The 20,522-nt window shown below is 36.2% G+C and overlaps 3 protein-coding genes across 4 annotated transcripts; 1 reads left to right on the plus strand and 2 right to left on the minus strand.

The window, feature by feature from the left end:
- Positions 1–2,938: 2,938 nt before the first annotated feature.
- Positions 2,939–9,471, minus strand: LOC108575660 (constitutive coactivator of PPAR-gamma-like protein 1 homolog). 2 transcript variants are annotated; one of them, XM_017938513.1, is made up of 14 exons: positions 9,401–9,471; positions 8,364–8,754; positions 8,120–8,292; positions 7,428–8,055; positions 7,101–7,352; positions 6,639–7,019; positions 6,439–6,577; positions 6,252–6,377; positions 6,063–6,180; positions 5,696–5,996; positions 5,155–5,399; positions 4,824–4,952; positions 4,641–4,741; positions 4,430–4,571 (listed from the first exon to the last, which is right to left on the minus strand). In XM_017938513.1, exons 2-14 carry the CDS (start codon positions 8,569–8,571, stop codon positions 4,430–4,432), a joined length of 2,943 nt encoding a protein of 980 aa, XP_017794002.1. In that variant the 5' UTR covers positions 8,572–8,754; positions 9,401–9,471. The 2 variants fall into 2 exon arrangements, with proteins under 2 accessions (XP_017794003.1, XP_017794002.1); XM_017938514.1 differs by lacking the exon at positions 9,401–9,471 and having other exon boundaries at positions 2,939–4,571; positions 8,364–8,571.
- Positions 9,472–11,936: 2,465 nt separating this feature from the next.
- Positions 11,937–15,288, minus strand: LOC108575658 (endoplasmin). The gene is given in 5 exon segments (XM_017938511.1): positions 11,937–13,170; positions 13,172–14,038; positions 14,116–14,722; positions 14,965–15,051; positions 15,149–15,288. Coding segments are annotated over 5 exon segments (2,361 nt in total). The 5' UTR covers positions 15,195–15,288; the 3' UTR covers positions 11,937–12,416.
- A 1,912-nt stretch (positions 15,289–17,200) lies between these two features.
- Positions 17,201–19,039, plus strand: LOC108575713 (calcyphosin-like protein). The gene is made up of 5 exons (XM_017938593.1): positions 17,201–17,249; positions 18,074–18,230; positions 18,305–18,482; positions 18,553–18,762; positions 18,938–19,039. Exons 2-5 carry the CDS (start codon positions 18,076–18,078, stop codon positions 19,037–19,039), a joined length of 645 nt encoding a protein of 214 aa, XP_017794082.1. The 5' UTR covers positions 17,201–17,249; positions 18,074–18,075.
- The last annotated feature ends 1,483 nt before the right edge of the window (positions 19,040–20,522 follow it).

Genomic DNA, 20,522 nt, shown 5'->3' on the forward strand with positions numbered 1-20,522 from the left:
GAAACGAGAAGAAATTGTTGAAACGTTTTCTTTTCTTTCTTTTAATGCCCATTAGTTTGCGTGCTTCTATTAGAGACATACAGTGTGAAATAATAACATAAAACGCATCGTTCATCATTTTTTTGTGGCAATCATTTAAAACAAATCATTGAAATTAAATGATCCATTTTTATATATTATATTTTTTTCTCTATTTTAAAATACTAATTAAAATATTAAACAAATAGCGAAGCAGCGTAAGTTTTTTCATTATGTTTCATACTGAAAAACGCGATAGCGTCTCTCTCTCTTCAATGCTTAACTACTTGCTGTATCAGCAATAGCGTTGATTAAATGAAAAAAAAATAAATAAATAAATAAAAGGAAATGATAAACGAGAGAACAGTTTGTTGAAAATTGACGCACCGGTTTACAACAAAAGTGTTTCTATTGATTTAAAAAAAAAAGAGAAAAAAAACGATACATATGTAGTCACTCAATTTACATTCTCGTTCGACCGTTTCTCATTTATTAAGCCTTTATCATCATCAATATTCCAGCATCATCATCATTATCATCATCATCATCATTGTTACATAGCAAGAGTTTAAAGATGTGCCTTACTTCGAAGTATAATTAATTTTCTGTTTTACCACAACGACACACAATGTTTGAAGATCGAGGTTATAAGTGGGTGCTTTTTTTTTACTTTCTAAATACACAAGGAGAGATTATTGGTTTACTTGTTGGCTCATTTTTTTTACTTTCTTGCGCGGATACGTCCTCTATAAATCGTTAAGACAAAGTTGTTTCGTGGGCCCCTATTTTTTGCGTATTTTATCATTTTTTCCCCTCTTCACTACATATTACAACGAAAAAAGGCAGGCACGAGTCAAGCGCGCACCTGTTCTTTTTGCGTCGATCATTTTATTTTACGTTTTACGTAAGTTTTACTTCTTATCATTTGCTTTTGCGATACTTCTGCTCTGTTGTATTATTATTATTATTTTCAATAACATAGATTTTCATTTATATATTTGTTTCCTTTTATTCAACCCTTATTTTCTCCCTTTTCCATTTTCTTTTTTCTGTTACTTTTTATCATATATTCCATACCACGGTTTTGCTTGTTCATTTCAATATTTAGCACATTAAATTGTTTCAGTTTTTTACATTTATTGCGTTACCTCATATCAGTGCAGCAGCAACTGATCGTGTTGTGTATCATCATGTATTTTTATACATATATATTTATATATTACGTCTTTTTTTATCGTTTCATTTCGTTTTTTATTACATATTTTGCATTCTCCGGTTTTTCTTTTTGTATATTTCAGGATGATCGATTTCTCAAGAAAGAATATCTACCTTTACACGAAAAGCGTAAAGTGGTATTTTACTCTCGAATATTCGTCCGTCGGATCTGAAAGTCTCTTCTGCTTCTAGTTTTAAGATTATACGTACATATTGTTTAATGTCGTTCGTGAACGATCGGCGTCGTCTAATTTTTTTAAATTGTTCATGACTCCTTTTTTTTCTACCTTTTTCATACTCTTCTGTTTTGTTTTTTTTTTTCAGTTTATATATACGGGTCGGTGCATATTTTGTACATTAATGTATACTGTACTCGGAAAACAACGTGTGTGACTGTGTGTGTTATTATAATTGAAAAACTTCAAATGATAGCAATCTTCGTTTCTTTTTTTTCTTTTATTCACGAGACTTTAATCTTCATCATTTTGTTCTTTTTTTCCGTTTTCATCGAATCGCATTGGGCAAACTGTTTATTATATGCATACGCTGGTATATAATAGCTCATATTGAAGCTGACATTTAGTTTTTTAATTCGTTTTTTTTTTTAATTTTTGTTCATGTTTTAAGCCTTTTTTTCTTCAAGCAACTCAGAACACTGAGAGCTTCGGAGACACAGAAGAATTAATGAGATTTGTTCCTATTAAATCACGGATGTCAAACATGTTTCAACATACCATCGTCTCTCTTCTAAAGCACTTTTTCACCTCTTTTTCACCCTCTGTACAATTATTCCTTTCTTTCTTTCTATGATTTTCGTCACTCTCTCAGGCTCAGTTCAACCGTCCCTCAAATTATATAAAGTTTCTCATTGTCTTAATGCATTTTTTTTTACGCAATAACAAATCTACAAAAATATAACATTTTTATCTTATCTCTCATTATATTATCTCAATAAATGGTTTTCTCTCTCTCACACTCTCTCTCTCAATCACTTTCTCTCTTGCTCTCGTTCGCCCTTTTACTCAATTAGATTACCTCTGCACTTTAGACACATATCCATTTTTTCTCCACCATTTTTCCTCTCCACGAATAACCGTGCTATTCTGTCATGTTGTTTTCTTTTTCTCTGTTATACACGTATTATCATACTTTACTGATAAAAGAACCACCTGCCATCCTTCATACTCCAAGGATCTTTGGTAGAATGTCCTTCTGACTATTCTACGCATAAATAGTTTATCTTCTTCTTCTTCCTCTGCTTTTTTTTTTTTTTTCTTTTTTTTTTAAACATGATCGTCTCCATTTTTATGTACACCAATCTCACGTTGTTACTTCTAAAGTAACTCTATTCGTATGTACAATTGAACGAGGGACACGTGTGTGTGTGTGCACATCCTTTTAAAAATATGCTACAGAAAGCGTTTTTTGAGATTTTTTTCAGTACAAGCAGAAAATACAAAAGGAAACAAACTCTTTAATGAAAGTACTCGAACAATAGTTGGAATGGAACACCTGTTCCAATTTACAAAAACGAAACACGACTTATTAGAGTCTAATATTAATTCATCCTGACGATGAAAAATTGTTAACGTACGCATCGTGTAGCATATTTTCTAAGTGATACATACAGAGACTCGCCGCAAGAGTAACTCTTTCAGAGAATCTTGCCTAATTTATAATTCAAGCCGATTACTCTTGCCGCGGGCCCTCCTACGCATTATCGTATCTCTTATCGTACATGGAAATTTGTAATTCGTTCCAGAGTCACTCATTTCTCTCCTCATCAACGCAACGGCAAATAAATATATCGATCGGGCCTCGTACACGCGCGAGCACGCCCCAGTTTCTGAAATTTTTCTTGTATTTCACGTGTACGTGGACCAATACGCGTTAACATCCCACGTTTATATACATTTTATGTTTCTCTATATATTCGCTTTTCCACTCGACCTCTTTCACTCTCTTTCTCTCTCACACTTAACATTTTTCACAGAAAAACAATATTCTCTCTCGCTCTAACGTGACTATCACTCTCTCATGTCATACATATGCACTCATAAAACACTCACAACTTACATATAATATGCTATTGGGAACCTCTAATCTAAATCATATATAAATATATATTTTACCTATATGAAAAGCATCAGTCTCCATTTGCTAATGAATGTCTCAGTATTCTGTCTCGCGTTATCTACAAAAAACAGTAAAACTATTCGTCGTATAACGTATAATAAGTATAGCGTCTCGTGTCTTCGTCTGTATTTGTCTGTCTGTTTGGATCTGTTATCTTCGTCTACGTCTGTATAATTATTAGAGATCAGAGTACTGAGACTGTCAATGCGAGCATTTCATATAATACTGGAAAATATATATTTTCATTGTAAAAAAAATAATCACACTTCTTAAGAATTAAATACTTATAGCAGCTGACGACTTATTCTCGTTCTTAGTAAAATTAGCGCACGCATACACTAATCAGTCGAGTTCATCCTTATGGTGATCCGAGCGGAGTAGTAGTAGTAGTCTAAAACACGCTCGTGTTAGCACAAGCACGACTTCAATTGTTCTTTTTCTTTTTCATTTTTTTTTCAATTTTTTTTTTTTTTGTTGCTCCTATATGGTTTTCTTTTTTTTGTTTTGTGTTCGTTCTCGCTCTTATATCTTACACACTGAATGGTACGTTTGGCAGTGAGGACATCGTATCGTGTACGTCGGAAATGGGTCTACAATCCTTGTGATTTTACAATATCTTGACATCGTGTTGTGTAACGATGACTTGTCTCCTATATTAGTTTAATTATTTTGGCCCCATCAGAGCTTTAGACATTGTTGAGTGATGATCTGCGCGTAACATTTGAAGAGTTCTTCTTCTTCACCTTCTTTTCTCATTGTGCGATAAATTCAAGGCGATTTTAATTTAACTTGCGTGAACAAAGAACTTCATGTGATACGCTATACATACGCTCCTCCTTGTCTTTCCTTTCTTTTTTGTTCTACTTGTAAAAAAGAATCCTCTGAATAATCAAATAGTCGATTATATCTCGAGGTTCGAGAAACTTTCAAATGTTATTAGCGCATCATTACTCGTTTCACACGCTTGATTTTTTTTTCTAAGAAGATTTTTGTGATTGCAGTCTTGAGTCACATCCGGGAGTGTATGTCTAAAAGTCGTTAAAAAGTGATGTATAAATACCTAGTTCTCAGCGACGACTGGAGCAACTAGCGACGCGTCACCCTGTCCCTTCTCTATCCCCTTGCCGTTCTCTACGGCATCCTCGAATTGGCCTGGTACTGGCAGTGCGTCTTTTGATGTATTCATGTTTGGAATCGAGTCACTGATGGTACAATTTACAGATTCGTGAATGTATTCCTTTTTTATGTGTATAAAAAAAAATTACACTTACTTGTAATCAGTTATTCCATCAACATTATTACCTCGTCCCCTGCTGTCTTTCTTTTCACACTCTTTGTTCTTTTTCACGGTAGTTTTTTTCTTTCCGGTTGCCTGTGAAATGATCTATATTAGACATTACATTAGAACATTTCCTCAAGTAATTCAATAGAAGGTTAAAATAGCCTCGTACCACCTTCATCTGCGTCTTTTTGCCGCGGCCAGCTATCGGCGTACGATTATTGCCTCGCGTTTGAAATGTGGGCCTGCCAAGGGGTGGGAAACCACGCGGGAGACCATACTTGAGGCCTCCTATGGAAGTCACCTGCAATATATATCTTAAAAGGTTACCATGGATGGTTTAAACTTTTCCAAATATTAAAGAGGAAGTTCTGTAACCCAGGATCTTTATCCAAGCACACAACAAAATTTTTTCCCCTTTAACATAAATTAAAATATATTTCATGATTATAAAGTTACCAGTTGAGAGTCGAGCAGTGTATAAACTACATAGGAAAATATTCTACCTGTGGTGGAAGTCGTCCACGAGGATGCCCCTGAAGAGGCTGAGGCAAACGACCAGGTTGTCCATAGTTTGGACCCCACTGCCCCACAACGACTCCTGCGATTTCTAGTTGTCCACCTCGTGATGGTATAGGGCGTCGCATTAGTCCACGTTGAGGCATAGTTCCACTGCCTCGTCCACGCATTAACCCATCGTTAATGGTGCAACCAGCAGCCAAAATATTCTGTGGTACCGATACACGGATACCTGTCAGAAAGCAATGACTCATTAAATAGAATTAAAATATTTTAATTAATTAGCGAAAAAAAAATGTATCAGCTTTGAGATTCGCAGACTAAGCCATGGTACATCAAAGTCTACGAAGCAATACAGCTGCGTTTTTACTCTCCTTCCAAGTCGAAAGCACACCACTAAACATATTTATGGTATGCTAAGGTTGTTGGAAGGAGACTTGAGAACTCTGGATGTTTGGTTCGTGAATCAAGCGCTTTATAATGAGTCACGATGGACTCTGAAGGCTAAAAGATCTTATAAATATGTACCTGGTGCGACGGGCATCAGTGGACGAGCAAAAATGACGTTGGTACCCTCTAGCACGGCTTTTCTCATTCGTTCAACTTTCACAACACGATCTATATTACCACTGCATAGTTCCAGTAAATTCTTAGCGATAGTAGCACGAGCCAACGTGTGGTGGAACAACTTCCCATCGAAATACAACCACGGACAGCACATTAACCATGGGATAGGCGCACCACAAGCGTCGTTGGCTAAGAGAGCGGTTTCGACACCGGCCATAAATAGAGTAGCTAGTTGTACTCCGCGGGATGTCACTAAAGGAAGCTGTAGAATATTTCCAGTAAGTAAAATTAATAAAACAATAGTATGTGATAAAATATAAATCATTACCTGGAGATCTTGTAAATACTGAGCGTTCATAAGCTCTGGCGAAAATGCTTGTACAATAAAAGCATCTAGTTCCTGACGACGTAGAACCTTTATTTTGTCCGAAAACGACATAATATATCTACAATAAGAAAGTACACAAGTTATAAAACATTGTAAACTTTATTTTAAAGAAAGATGAATCGCAATTACCTTAATACACACGCCATGACTAAAAGGTGTTGTGGTACATAGGAAGTGTTTAACATAAGAGGTGTATCCGATTTCATGCAAGTCAGGAAACCTCGTAAGCGACGGCGTTTGTCGTCTATACCTGTGCTGTAGATTAAAATCACAATTATAGATTTATTTCTACGAATGAATGGGGAAAATCACGTACCCAAACCATAAACGTTGAATCGTAGGAACACCCCAACCAATTTTTTCCGCTTTTATTAATTCTGGAGTCAAGTACGGATTTAATTTGGACCATACCCACTCCTTTATCACAACGTCTGGGACTTCAATTTTCTCGCTATCTGTCAGTGAATGTATTATGAGTTATAGAACTACTTCCTTTAACAGAATCAATTCACTCACCTCCTTTCTCTTTACTTTTAGCAGCTAAATACATTCTGTGATGAAGATTGAAGAGTATTGCATACACCATTTGTCTAACGGGTCTATAAATAAGATGGATCGATGGAAATTCGCGATTATTCTCGTCTTCAAGCAGCACAGGCAGCTTAATTTCCCCGGCGATGAGAATTTGATAAATATGAGGAGACATCAAGCCCTTCTGATGACGCTCAGAGGCAGTACGCATGACTTCCGGTACGGTGGTGGGAATTGTGGTCGTTTTCTCCGTCTGCCTCGCCGAATCAGCCGTTGCGTGGGACGGAGACGTGGCAGAAGAACTGCTGCTCGAACTCGATGAACTAATTAGAAGATTGTGTGTACCATTTATAGCATGTCCGTTGCCTGAATGAAACAGCATTGTTTTAGACCATGATAATGCTATTCGTCAATATATTACAGCTACTGAGTATATTGTTTCTTTACTTTGTTCTTCCTCCGTCCTAATATTATCCGCATCTCCATGGCCCTGGATACCAGGCGGATCTATCACAATTTGCGGCGCAGACTTTGCATTGGCTGTGGCCTGTTTATATGCGTTCAAGCTCTCGCGTTCGCTCTCCACGGTCTCTGACGCGAATCTCGATGTTTCTAAATTCGTATCGGCCTCTGAGGTCGACGGCGTTTCGGATAAATTCGACTGTTGTTGCACGTTTTGTTTCGAGTCCAATTTGTGTACTGAAAACATTAAAAATCCGTAAGACTAAAATATTCCAATAAAGATGTATATTCCAGATTGAATCAAGATTTTACCTCTGTTTGGTTTCACCGGTTTATAATGCAAGAATCCCTCCTTAGTTCCGTTTATGTAGTACTGAACCGATTGCCTCAGTTTCGAGCATCTAGGATCAGACAGAGACCCGAAAACCTTTTGAGATATAACGTCCAACTCGACGGATGGAAGATCTCGAACGAAATTGGCAATCGTCTTAATCGTATGCTCTACATTCACTTTGTTCAGATTGGTGTTCAAGTTCAATTTCTTGTAAAAGTCAGTCAGATCGTGCTCAGTTAAAATGTAATTCCCGAGTAACGCGGATAACAGACACAGCCTGTCGGATGGGATGTTCAACGCTTTCAAAAGTTCCGGAAGAATGTACTCCTTGGTATCAAGGGAACCCTTGTACGTGAGTTTCAATTGCTCGGATGAGAAGTATCGTGGAGGGTCGAACGCGGCGTATTCCGCGTCATCAGCGATCAAGCCATTGAAATTGTTCTCTCGACAGTATGCGATTACTTCTTGATGATGATCGTCCATACTACAAAGTACTGTGACGTTCAAATGCCGCAAAGCCATACGTAAACTAGTTCTCAAACAAACTGGCGGTGTCCACCAAATTTTCGGTGGTGGAGTGCCTTTTGTTGAAATATGTTTCAATACCTATAAAAATTACTATATAAGATTATGAAGATTTTGATAAATTTTTTAATGAATTTTCACTTACATTATTTACTTTAATTCGCACTTGTAATTGATTTTGAATCCAGTCTGCGCGTCTAGGAGATTCAAAGCATCCATTAAAGAATACAGCTAATTCCAGTCCTGACATTTCTGTTGCTTGTATAAGAACAGCTAGAAATTGTAGCATTCTGTTCCATTGTCCTCCACAAGCCCAATCTATATGATGAATTGTTTTATTGAATAACTTGTCTGATAGGATAATAGCTGTAAGGTGAAAATATATATACCTGAGAAGTATCCTCCATATAATCTATCTAAGCAGCATTCTCCATCTAGAACTAGTCTTAATTTCCCAGAATGTAACTGTTGTGCTTTACCAACACGATTATGCTGCCTTTGAGTAATGGTACGTGCTATTTTTAACAGATCCACAGATACAGACCCTCTTTGTACATAATTGCTATCCAAAAAGACTTGCAAATCTTGAATACCCATTTTGTTCAAGATTCTTTAGTGATGTATAATTACTAGTTAAGCTTGCTTGTTTATCACGCAATGTTACAATGTTTCTTTTGTTTCTTTCCTTAATTTCTTAGATGTAAATGTTTGGTTAGCTTTCAATTTTGATCTTTCTTTTACGACATGAAGAAATCTAATTTCAATTTGAATAATTTCAACCTGCAAATAAACATTGCTTGTGTTATTCACTGTGTCCATGAGATTCTTAGGATTAAAAATAAACTTTCTGAGAGTAACGAGGGATATGGACTGCAAAATCTAGTTGACAGATTTTAAGTACACATTTTATCTAAAAACTTGAAGTTCTGAAACAGGAGAAACTACCAGCAACCACAATGTATATACAATAATATTATAAAAAAACTTCTAAGCTGGGCATAAAACTGGTCCCAATTTGGAACAAGAAATAATAATATAGTGAGCTACAATTAAGGAACACTCAAGAATTGAAAATTTATCATAATCAAGCTAGAAGTATGCCGACGCCATTTATTTTGTTTATATGTAGCCATCCGTCTTCCCAGTTTTCTCTCCCTCGACCAATCGATCAATCTCATTGAGGGAATCGTCGCAAGACAAATCAATGATATCCGTCAGAGATTTTCGACATCGTTTTTCGGTTAATTGAATGTGTTCGAGAAAGAGAGGCTTTATAGACCGGCATGGCGAGGTCTCCGCTCGTTCGCGTGAAACTTACGCAAGGAATTCGCGCGGTTTCGCGGCCAGTTCTCCCATACGAACGACACCATGCGAATTCTGTTAAATTTAATTTAATTGCTCCTGAATGAAACGGCGAGGTACTTACGTTAAATTAGCGATAACCATCGTGGCCCCAAAGAAACACAAAACACACGGGCTTTGAGAGTAGGTGACGTCGGATTCGAAAACGGAAATGAGCGCTCGGCCGCGCTCGGATATCTACGTTACTTGTCCCAGTTCCAGGGGAATACACGGTTTTAATTGGCTGATTTGTAGGTATCAACTGCGTCCGCCGGAAATGAATACCTTAGCATTGTTTTGAAAATATGAATTAAGTAAAAAATGGACTCAAAATTATTTAAAATTGATTTCGTAATGTGATATTTGCATGCAAAATTATTTCAAGTGATAATATATTGAAATTTGTAAGAAATAATATTCTTTATACAGAATCAAAACTAGGGCTCAATCTAGATTCTGCATAATTTCTGCAGTTGATTTTAGATATATACATATAATAAACCCTGGAACTAAAATACACAGTAAATGATATTTGAATTTAATTTTCTTAAAAAAAAAGGCATTTTATACGATAGAAAAACATTAAATGTCTTATCCTTGATAACGATAAAAAGAGTGCGGCTGTTTTCGATTGATGCAATTACAGGATTATTCGTGGCCCTCGTGTAAAACATAATCGTAAAACATATCGATATTTCAATAATCTTTTTTTAATATCCTTTATACAAATACATTCATTCACAAACATACTATATATATATACACAGTTGTGGCCAGCTACTTAAGACCACTTGATAGTTAAGGAAATAAACAGTGCTAATATTTTATTCATTGTATTTTTCGTACACTAAACTCATATAAAATACATTTTGAAGTATGTTATACCATAATATCGCAATAATTTTATTTACAACACTATAAACTACAAATATTTTTAACATTTTCTCAGATTAGTTTGTTATAACAGAGGAAGACTACTTAAAACCAAATCAGACTAATACTATAAATACAGGTAAAATTAATAAAACTTGGTAATTGCGGAAAAATAAAACTTAGAAAGTAGTGAGTAACGCGTTGCACTCCCTTTTTGTCGTATCACTTCTTCACAACGTCTTGGCATAGACTAAATCAAACGACGACAACGCTCGACTGAAATATTATTCCACCCTCTGAATAACAGCATACAGTTCATTTAAATTTTTGGGCTTTTTATATTTTATGTTTCTCCACATCAATCCATAGCATCTCAATAGAATTGAGGTCTGAAGATTGAGAGGGCCATGGTAAAATGTTTACATTTTGCTGACTTAAAAATTTTTTAACCCTACGGGCCGTGTGTTTCGGGTCATTGTCAGCTTGCAAAATTCAGTTTTCTGGCATTTGATTTTTTGTAAATGGGAGCAATACCTCATGTAATATATCAATGTATTTATACTGGTCCATAATTCCACCAATTCTATGAAATGGACCAACAACTTGTAACGTAAACGCTCGCCAAACGTTCACTGAACATACTGAATCTTTCACGGTTGATTTTATGCATTTTAGCGAAAATTCCTCGTTGGGACGACGTCGAACATATATTTGTCACCTGACCCTATTCTGTTAAATTTGGACTCATCAGTAAAAGCAACTTTTGACCAGTCTGCTATTGTCCAGTTGCGATGATTCTTAGCGAACTGTAAACGAAGTTTTCGGTTTCGTTTGGAAATGAGTGGCTTCTTGCGAGCGATGCGACCCATAAGATTAAATTCGTTTAATCTTCTTCGCACTGTTCGAACACTAATTTTCCTGATAATTTCTACATCAGATTCATTGAGAACTTGTTCGGCTGTTTTGTAACGGTCTGTTTCAGAGACCGAACACTAATTTTCCTAATAATTTCTACATCAGATTCATTGAGAACTTGTTCGGCTGTTTTGTAACGGTCTGTTTCAGAGATGCGGTGAAGAAAACGATCTTCCCAGACTGTTGTCTTACGAGGTCTTCTTTTACGCGACACGTTACTAAGTGATCCTGCCTTAGATGTCAATCACATTGCCTGTATACACGCTGTTTTGGAAATATTTAATTTTGTAGCAATTACCGAAAATGAGTATCCCTCATCTCTCAACAATTTAATTTGAATTCTTTGTTCAGGAGTAGTGTTGTTCCCTCGACTCATGATTGTTGACTGATTTACAATTGTTTGCGATTTTGAATGCAGTGATGATTAGTAACTAAGGAACTGATGCAACTATTTAATGTGAAAATTAATAAATAATGTGAAAACATGAATCGATCTTAAGTAGTTTGTCCGCTGTTATAACGGCCTAATCTGAGAAAATGTTAAAATATTTGTAGTTTATAGTGTTGTAAATAAAATTATTGCGATATTATGGTATAACATACTTCAAAATGTATTTCATATGAGTTTAGTATACGAAAAATACAATGAATAAAATATTAGCACTGTTTATTTCCTTAACTACCACGAATCGGTCTTAGGTAGTTGTCCGCTGTTATAACGACCTAATCTGAGAAAATGTTAAAAATATTTGTAGTTAATAGTGTTGTAAATAAAATTATTGCGATATTATGGTATAACATACTTCAAAATGTATTTCATATGAGTTTAGTATACGAAAAATACAATGAATAAAATATTAGCACTGTGTATTTCCTTAACTAGCCAGCGGTCTTAAGTAGCTGGCCGCCGCTCTGTGTGTGTGTGTGTGCGCGCGCGCACGCGGTGTGTGTATTTCTTATGTTCAGTCGAAAATTAATTTTTCTTTCATTACATATACAAAACGGTGGAAGATTAAATGAAATAAATTATAACTCTTCCTTTTGACCGAAAAATGGAACTTATGAGTCTATATAAACATAATGAACAAAATATTTTTTGTTTGCATCCACTTATGCGTCATTGCGACGATATTATTACAAAAACAAGTAGCAAGTAGTACTCATTCTCTTCCTCTCCCTCTCTGTCTCTCTGTACAACAATTCATATTTTCTTTTGCAACAACTGTTGCACTATCCAGTGAATTACTGTATCACTATACATTGTATAGCCACACAACTATAAAAATTATATTCTTATGCAATATAATTCTCGATTATAATTCATCGTGCTTTTCATCGTCTTTTTCATCCTCGTTCGCATCCATATCGATGATTTTCTCAGAATCCAAGTCTACATCTGTTTCTGTCGAAGCGGATTCCTCCTCTTGTGTTTCTTCTTCCTCAGGAACTTCATCAAGAGAGATACCCAAGGTCTGCCTCATCAATTGCTCCACACTATCTGCAAAGCTTGCAGTCTCTCTAAGCATATAGCCAGAGCGAAGAGTAGCTGTCTTGAACATCATAAGGGCAATGTCTTTTGCTGTTTGATCACTAGTGTCAGCTTCTACTCTACGCAATAACTCCCTAATAAGTGGATGCCGTGGATTGATCTCCAACGTTTTCTTCTGATTTAAATAGTAAGTCTTTTGAGGATCGTCAGTCTTCTGATGTGCATTTGAGATGGCCAATCTCTCCATATTTCCTGTCCATCCGAACATACTGGCAACCAAAGCACATGGAGAGTCTGTTAAACGTTCGGATATCTGCGCTTTGCTGATATGATTTTTCAGAACATCGTTCAGCCACTTGACTAGGGGTTCGAAAGTGGTCTTCATCTGTTCCATCCTCTCCTTGGCCTTCTCTCCCACGTCCAACGTGAAACCTTCTTTGGCTACGTTCTGGAACTTCTTGCCATCAAACTCAGGAAGAGCAGAAAGAGCATACTCGTCTACTGCTTCGGTTAGATATAGAACTTCGTAGCCTTTCTTGTCCAGTCTCTCCACGAATGGAGACTTCTTCACCTCGTCCCATTCTAGACACGTAATCTGCCAATGATGTGGCACCTGTCTGCGTGGAGGACTGGAACAACAGGAGCTTAGACAATCTAGCTCTATTTTGAGCATCTTCAATCACACCTAACTTGATGTTGGTGCTATACTCCTTCCAAAACTTCTCATAATCCTCTTTAGGGATCTTTTTGATCATATCCAGTACTTTTCTAATCAGCTTTTTCTTGATTACCTTGATGAGCTTGTGTTGCTGCAGGTTTTCACGTGAGACGTTCAGTGGTAGATCGTCACTGTCGACAATACCACGGATGAAAGACAAGTAGTTGGCCATCATGTCTGTAAATTTGTCGGTGATGAAGACTCTTCTAACATATAACTTAATGTTGTCCGCTTTAGTGCCGTAGCGATTGAAGCTGTCGCCTGGTTGAACCTTGGGGATGAAGAGGAGCGATTTGAATGTAACTTCACCCTCTGCTACAAAGTGGATCTTTGCCAGAGGTTCTTGGGTATCTTTCGTCAGTGCCTTATAGAAATCATTGTAGTCCTTGTCCTCGACATCAGACGGCTTCAAAGTCCATATAGGTTTGGAATCGTTCAGCAACTCCCAATCCCAAATAGTTTTATCGACCTTCTTCGTTTTCTTTTCTTCTTCCGCGTCTTCTACTTTTGCATCTTCCTCTTCGTCTACTTTATCTTCGGCAGTCTCTTCTTTATTGCTTACGTCTTCTTTTACCGCTTTTTCCTCTTCCTCTTCTTCTTCGTCTACTTGGATAACCTTGCTGCTCCAAAGATAGATGGGAAAGTTGATGAATTGTGAGTATTTTTTCACAAGATTCCTGATCGTGTCTTCTTCTAAAAAGTCTAACGCTTCGTCCTTCAGGTGTAAACTACAAAAAAAGAGTAATTAATTGCAATTACATTAAATTTCTTGAAAATTAAGTGTAAGAAGTATAGTACTATTTACCTAACAGTTGTTCCTCTCTTTAATGTGTCTCCTCTTGGATCCTCTGCAATACTGTAGCTACCACTATCAGACTGCCAGATGTGTTGTTTATCATCATTGTGCTTAGAAGTAACAATTACAGTATGGGAGACCAAAAAAGCAGAGTAAAATCCAACTCCAAACTGGCCAATCATATCATTCAAGTCTTGAGTGTTAGAGGTGTCTTGCATCTTGCCTAGGAACTCAGCAGTTCCAGACTTGGCGATAGTTCCAAGATTGCTAATTAACTCTTTTTTGGTCATACCAATACCAGAGTCAGTTATACTCAATATTTTATTCTCTCTGTCAGATTTTATTCTGATTGCTAGCTCTGGATTGGTGTCTAATACATTCTTATCAGTGAGAGATAGCAACCTAATTTTATCCAGAGCATCAGATGCATTGGATATCAACTCTCTCAAAAAGATATCCTTGTTACGGTACAAGGAGTTAATGATGAGTTTCATTATACGATTAACTTCAGTTTGGAATGTAAATTTTTCAGCTTTATCCCTGAGCTCCTTAATCTGTACCACATTTAATCCATCCAACTTTATTGCCTCTTCTTCTCTTTGAACAACTTCATCATCTACAAAATATATTTGATAAATATTAGAACAATATATTTCATTATACTATCTATCATAAAATGTATCAACCAAAGATTATGAAAGTGCAGTAATTTTTTATCTCTTAAGTAAATAAAAAATAGGTGGGTGTCTGATATAATCGCTATTATCACATAAAGATTCCATATGCACATCTGTTTTTCAAAGCCATTAACATAAATAATCACTTGAAATCGATGATACAATTGAAAACACGTTTAACCTGTTCGAGATCCTTCGCGACTGGCTCCTAGATCGTTTTCCACAGTCCCAACATTTTCCTCTACCTGATCCTCAGCCCTAACGGATCCTAAATAACAAAGATGTACAATGATGCTCTATCTCAATTAACGAGTGCATTCTAATAGATTTTTCTCTGTAATTATGATATTTTTTAACTGACTTACCTGCCAAAAGGAACAGGACTGATACCAATATTAACACTTTTTTCATTGCTGTCGTGAAAGATTCACGAATAATAGCAGGAAGAAAAGTGAAAATACCTGCAAATTTAGTTCGCACACTTCTCTCCACTGTTTTACGCCGACAGTCATATAATGTAACCTACGACACTGTGATATAGCAAGAGGGAACTGTAGAAATCCACCAATCCTGTAGACCCACGCAATTCAGATGTACCATTGACGAGTAAGCCGGTACCAATGACCAAATGTCGCCTTTTCATTGGTGGATGGATGCACACATGGCATACGCTATTCTAGAACATTCCCTTGGAATTTTCCGTATTTTACAATTAAATACCCATTAAATGAACATTTCTCACATTCCTAACTTTTTCATGCATACAAGAAAGGCATTAAGCACGAAAGTATTATTGTATTTAAAGAAATTGATATTTAATTTGTTTTAAAAAAACTTGTTCAAACGTACAACAGTTGGTTATCGACGGATAGTAAGCATGATTACAGTTAGTCGTTAATATCTTACCATCTGTTAATAAAATTGACTTAAATCACAGACGAGATACAGGATAGACAACGTATCCAATATATTTTTGTGTCCAACGCTGAAATACCGATCGTGTAAAAAATTTGAGTTTTTGTTATACCCTCTACAATATAAAACGGTGAGTTTAGGAATTACCTACAATCCAACTGTCAAAGATGGTAAAGTCGACAGATGTAAAAAATCCTCTTTTATTAAATTTGTATTAAAGATACATACATATATTGGATTGCTTCGGTAGAACTGTTCAGGATGTTTTAACAGCAGTAGAACACGCGCATGTGATGAATCATCTACTAAGAAACAATTACGTTATGTTTTTACTTGTAATATTATAGTTACGTTTAATTCTAATTCCAATCACTACCAATGTTGTAATCTTATTCTATGCTGAATCGGTAACGTTGGTAACAGTATGAAAATAATAATGTTCTTCTCGGCCCCAAAGCCCCAGACAAAAGGTCCCATAAGATGCTAAGTCTATCCTGTACGTCGTCTGTGATTAAAACCTTATAACTTCATTCATATCTGCATAATAAGAACGCATCAGTATACAATTTAAAATAGTTACTATGTTTACTTAGAGTGAAATGTGCTCTCCGATAAAATATATCGATGTATAACTAACAGATATACTTTTTCGAGGCCAAAGCAATATTATCATACCGTCACGGTGCATGGATAAAGCGATTTCAGACGCACAATTACTTTCGCCATATATAGCCTGCCAATTCAATGGCAAGTAAATACTTACTTATATTATATATACAACACAGCAGATCCCTTGGAACAAAGACCGGATATGATCGTTATTCCTGTGCACTTATGTAATAAGCCAACCTCAGATCATCTTAAGTTACATTTAAAAATAAATCTTATTTTAATTCATTTAAATACATTTCTCAATGAAGGACTATGAAAATTACTGAAAGAATCATTTAATATGCTTACTATCCGTTGACTTGCATGCGATTCAGAATAATTTTAACTTACCTCTACTTTTTGTTTTCCTTTTTTCTGTTTTTGTAAAGAGAAAGATTTATTTTCTATATTTTCTATAATTTATATGAATAGCTGAGATAAAAATCTCGTTTACATTTGAGAAACTTATTTTAAGTAAGTATACAGGATAGTGGACGTGTTAATTATAATAAAAGGTATCTCTATCAGTTGACAATAAAATACATAGCAACCTGGGAACTCTATCAACGATGACATATTCCAAAAATTATCGACAGGACAACGGTATCGCTATTTTTTCGCCAATACACGTGTTGTGACTAGCCAGTCGTTATGGATACGTTTTCTACAGAATGATTGCTTATGTTGAACACATCTCGTTTTTATACGTGTGCGATGTAATGTGTGTTGTCCTATAGAATGCGCGAAGTCGAGTTCAGAGTATCCCTCGGCGTCACTTGCCTTCCGGTCGTCATCAGAAGAGTCACGAATTCCTCTTCCGTCCTTCATCATCGATAGTTGATCAGAATATTTCTAGAGAATCGGTACATGCGGTTCCAGCCTTGCCTCCTGAAGATCAAGGTAAGTACAATCATTAAAAAAATTAAATAAATAAGTAGATAAATAAACAAAAAGAATAAAAGATGAAAAATTTGATTTGAAGGATCACTTATTAAAATTTTTACCTGATGAATAATTTAACATAATTGTAGTTTCATTGATGTCAATATTACAAGACCATTTCATTATCAGCCTATACCAGCCTACAATTTTCGCTCCGCCCCAGTAAACTAGCGAATAATTGATGAGACAATTTGAACGTACTGAAAACTAGCACGTAAGACAAGGATCGATCGGTCAAATGCGAAGTCGATTCGATGTTTTCCCTTTGGGGGTTCCACGGGGGACAATTCCGTTGAAACACCATTGTTCCATTGATACACTTAATTATCTAGCCGAGGGTGGGCTTTTGTCACGCCTACGAGGGAATTAAATTGTGGCTGACTAATGAAATTACTGACGTACACGCACTGTGGAAACACGCTGTGTTGCAATTCCATATTAAGCAAATGAAAAAACAAGCTAGCGTATTAAATTGGTACCAACTCCCACTTTTCTCCTGCGTTTACTCTCTCCCTACCTCAAGTCGCTATTTACCTCTCTCTCTCTCTGTTTCTCTGATCAAGATAATGAAAGGCACGTAAAAATGTTCATGGCACATGATTCATCAAAAGTATCTAAAACGATAGCGAATCACTAAAATAATTAGGGGTGTAATTAACGGGTTATTTGATTATCTTCTAACGAAATAGATAGAAAGTGAGATAAGTACGTACGGATTCGTTGTCCTTTTCTCAGTTACCTGAGAATAGCGTAGTGAGTCACGGTACAAAGTTCTCTTTCAGGGATGTTCTTGAACAGACCGCAGAGTGCGACCACTAGGCAAGAGACTGAAATGATCTATAAGGCCCAACGGGCCTTGCACAGCATCACGGATTCTACGGAGAAACTTCGCCTTCTCTGCCTAGCCAGAGGTGCCAATGGCATCCTTGGTCTGGGTAGGTGAGTTTTCAATTCCTCTTTAATCTATATATAACAATCACTTTTAAGATTAATCATTTTTCGTTAATTTATAGAACTTTTCGTATTATGGATGACGATGGAAACAAGAAACTGAATCTGGAGGAGTTCACCAACGGCCTGCACGAGTATGGTCTGGATGTTACAGACGAGGAGATCCAAGAGATCTTCAACAAGTTTGACATGGACAACGACGGGAACGTCAGCGTGGACGAGTTCATCATTGGCATAAGAGTACATGGCTTTTCTTAATTAATTGATTCCACTAGCTTCTGTATCCTAAAACAGAAACTTTCTTGTTCAGCCTCCAATGTCCCAGAGTCGTAGAAACGTGGTGGGTCAAGCTTTTCAAAAATTGGATAAAACTGGAGATGGAGTGATCACCGTTGAAGATTTAAAGGGCGTCTACAACGTCAAGTGTCATCCCCGATATATCAGTGGCGAAGAGAGTGAAGAGAGCATTCTGAACAAGTTTCTGGCCAACTTTGAACAGAATAATACCAGAGATGGCATTGTGAGTACTTACTTAAATTTTAATTAACTTTTTCAAATTTCCACGTTGTGAATTAATTAGTTAAAGAAAAAAACGAGATACATCGTTAAATAAAGTGGTGGGGAGCTGCTTAAATCGAACCGTGAATAGGCAATCGACTATGGCTAGACTATAGCATTCATGGTGCTCATTTCAGGTGACCGAGGAGGAGTTCATGAATTATTATAGCGCTATCAGTGCTAGCATCGATCACGACGCCTACTTCGATCTGATGATGCGAAACGCCTACAAGCTATGATCCCCTCAGTATAGTCCTCTATCGAAATTATATTCCTCCATTGGATTTAATACACAGCTTTCACAGTCAATTATCGTGCTTTGAAGTGTTTGCGCAATTATGCTAGCAATTGATAAAACATTCTTTTGCGAGTCCTAGACTGTGTTTACAGAAGTTTGCGATCTGTTTTATATAACAATTCATGATTGTCTATTCGACTTATAGTCAATTTTTATAGACTGTTCCGTAAAGAACTTAGGAAAGATCGTATTCTTTTTGTTTCTTCACGATTACGCCAACAGTGTGTCTCAGCCTGATCTAGAAACGTTCCTTAAACTTTTTCAGTACTGTACATAAATTTAATTAATTTTGGTAATAGGTATTATTTAGAAGTATGAAGGTTATGTATATATACGATGATTCGCTTTCTTGATCTAAGGGACTTCTTACTACCCTTTTAGTCGAGTTTGAGAACCACTGCACGATGTTGATGCCTAGTTAGACGTATATGTGTGTGTAACGTATAAAAACAAGGTTGGTTATAGGGTCCAATACGGTGGAAATTCATGTATCCTTCGAATGGCAAAACTTTAAAGTTTTAAGCCCATCGAATTTTCTCTCGCACTTTGATTACTAATTATTTTTCAATCTTGTAGTTATACATACATTTACGGTGTTTCGTAAATGCTTGTCAATACTTCCGAGGGTAAATCTACACCCTAAAACAAATACAAAGTGTCACGTGGACATATGTCCGATATACCCTCGTTTTCGAGTTATGGATAATTAAAGAGAATGTTCGAAGTGCCTGCCTCGTGCCTCAACACACATTACTTCACGTTGTAGCATCGAGTTCCATGTAGCATCTAAAATCTATTTTGTATCCTTTCTTGCTAATCTTGCACATCATTCACTTGCGTTGCACACACAATTTTTAGCACACACTTGCTTCATATCAATGGATATTATTGATAAACATTAAATAAGGTCAAGCTATACTAAGGCGTGCAGAAGCGTGTGTTGAGGCACGAGAAGGGCACTTGGAACATTTTCTTTAATCATTCATAACTCGAAAACGAAGGTATATCGGACATATGTCCATATGACATGTTTTACTTGTTTTAGTTTGTAGATTTACCCACTGAAGTATTGACATGAACTTACGAAACACCCTGTGTACTTTGAAGTATAAGAAAGTAAGAAAAGTTGCGTAGCTTGTATTTGGATAGGAATCCTTACAACAGAGCTTATGATTTTTTCCGGTTTCCTTTGCCTTTTTAATCTGCATTTAGCACTGATTCCCTTTTTAACACAAAAGTTCAATTTTAATATTCGATAACTATTCGACAGATTACCAACTCATGATAAGCGTAATTTTGTATCGATCTACTTTATCTTGGGTGTGTATGATTTAATTACAGACTGTACCTCTACGAGAATTACTGTGTCATTCAATAAAATTACATTCATATTCATTAAATATAAAAAATATCGTTTATTCGAT

The sequence above is a fragment of the Habropoda laboriosa genome, unplaced genomic scaffold, assembly GCF_001263275.1.
Source record: "Habropoda laboriosa isolate 0110345459 unplaced genomic scaffold, ASM126327v1 scaffold295, whole genome shotgun sequence".
Lineage (NCBI taxonomy): Eukaryota > Metazoa > Arthropoda > Insecta > Hymenoptera > Apidae > Habropoda > Habropoda laboriosa.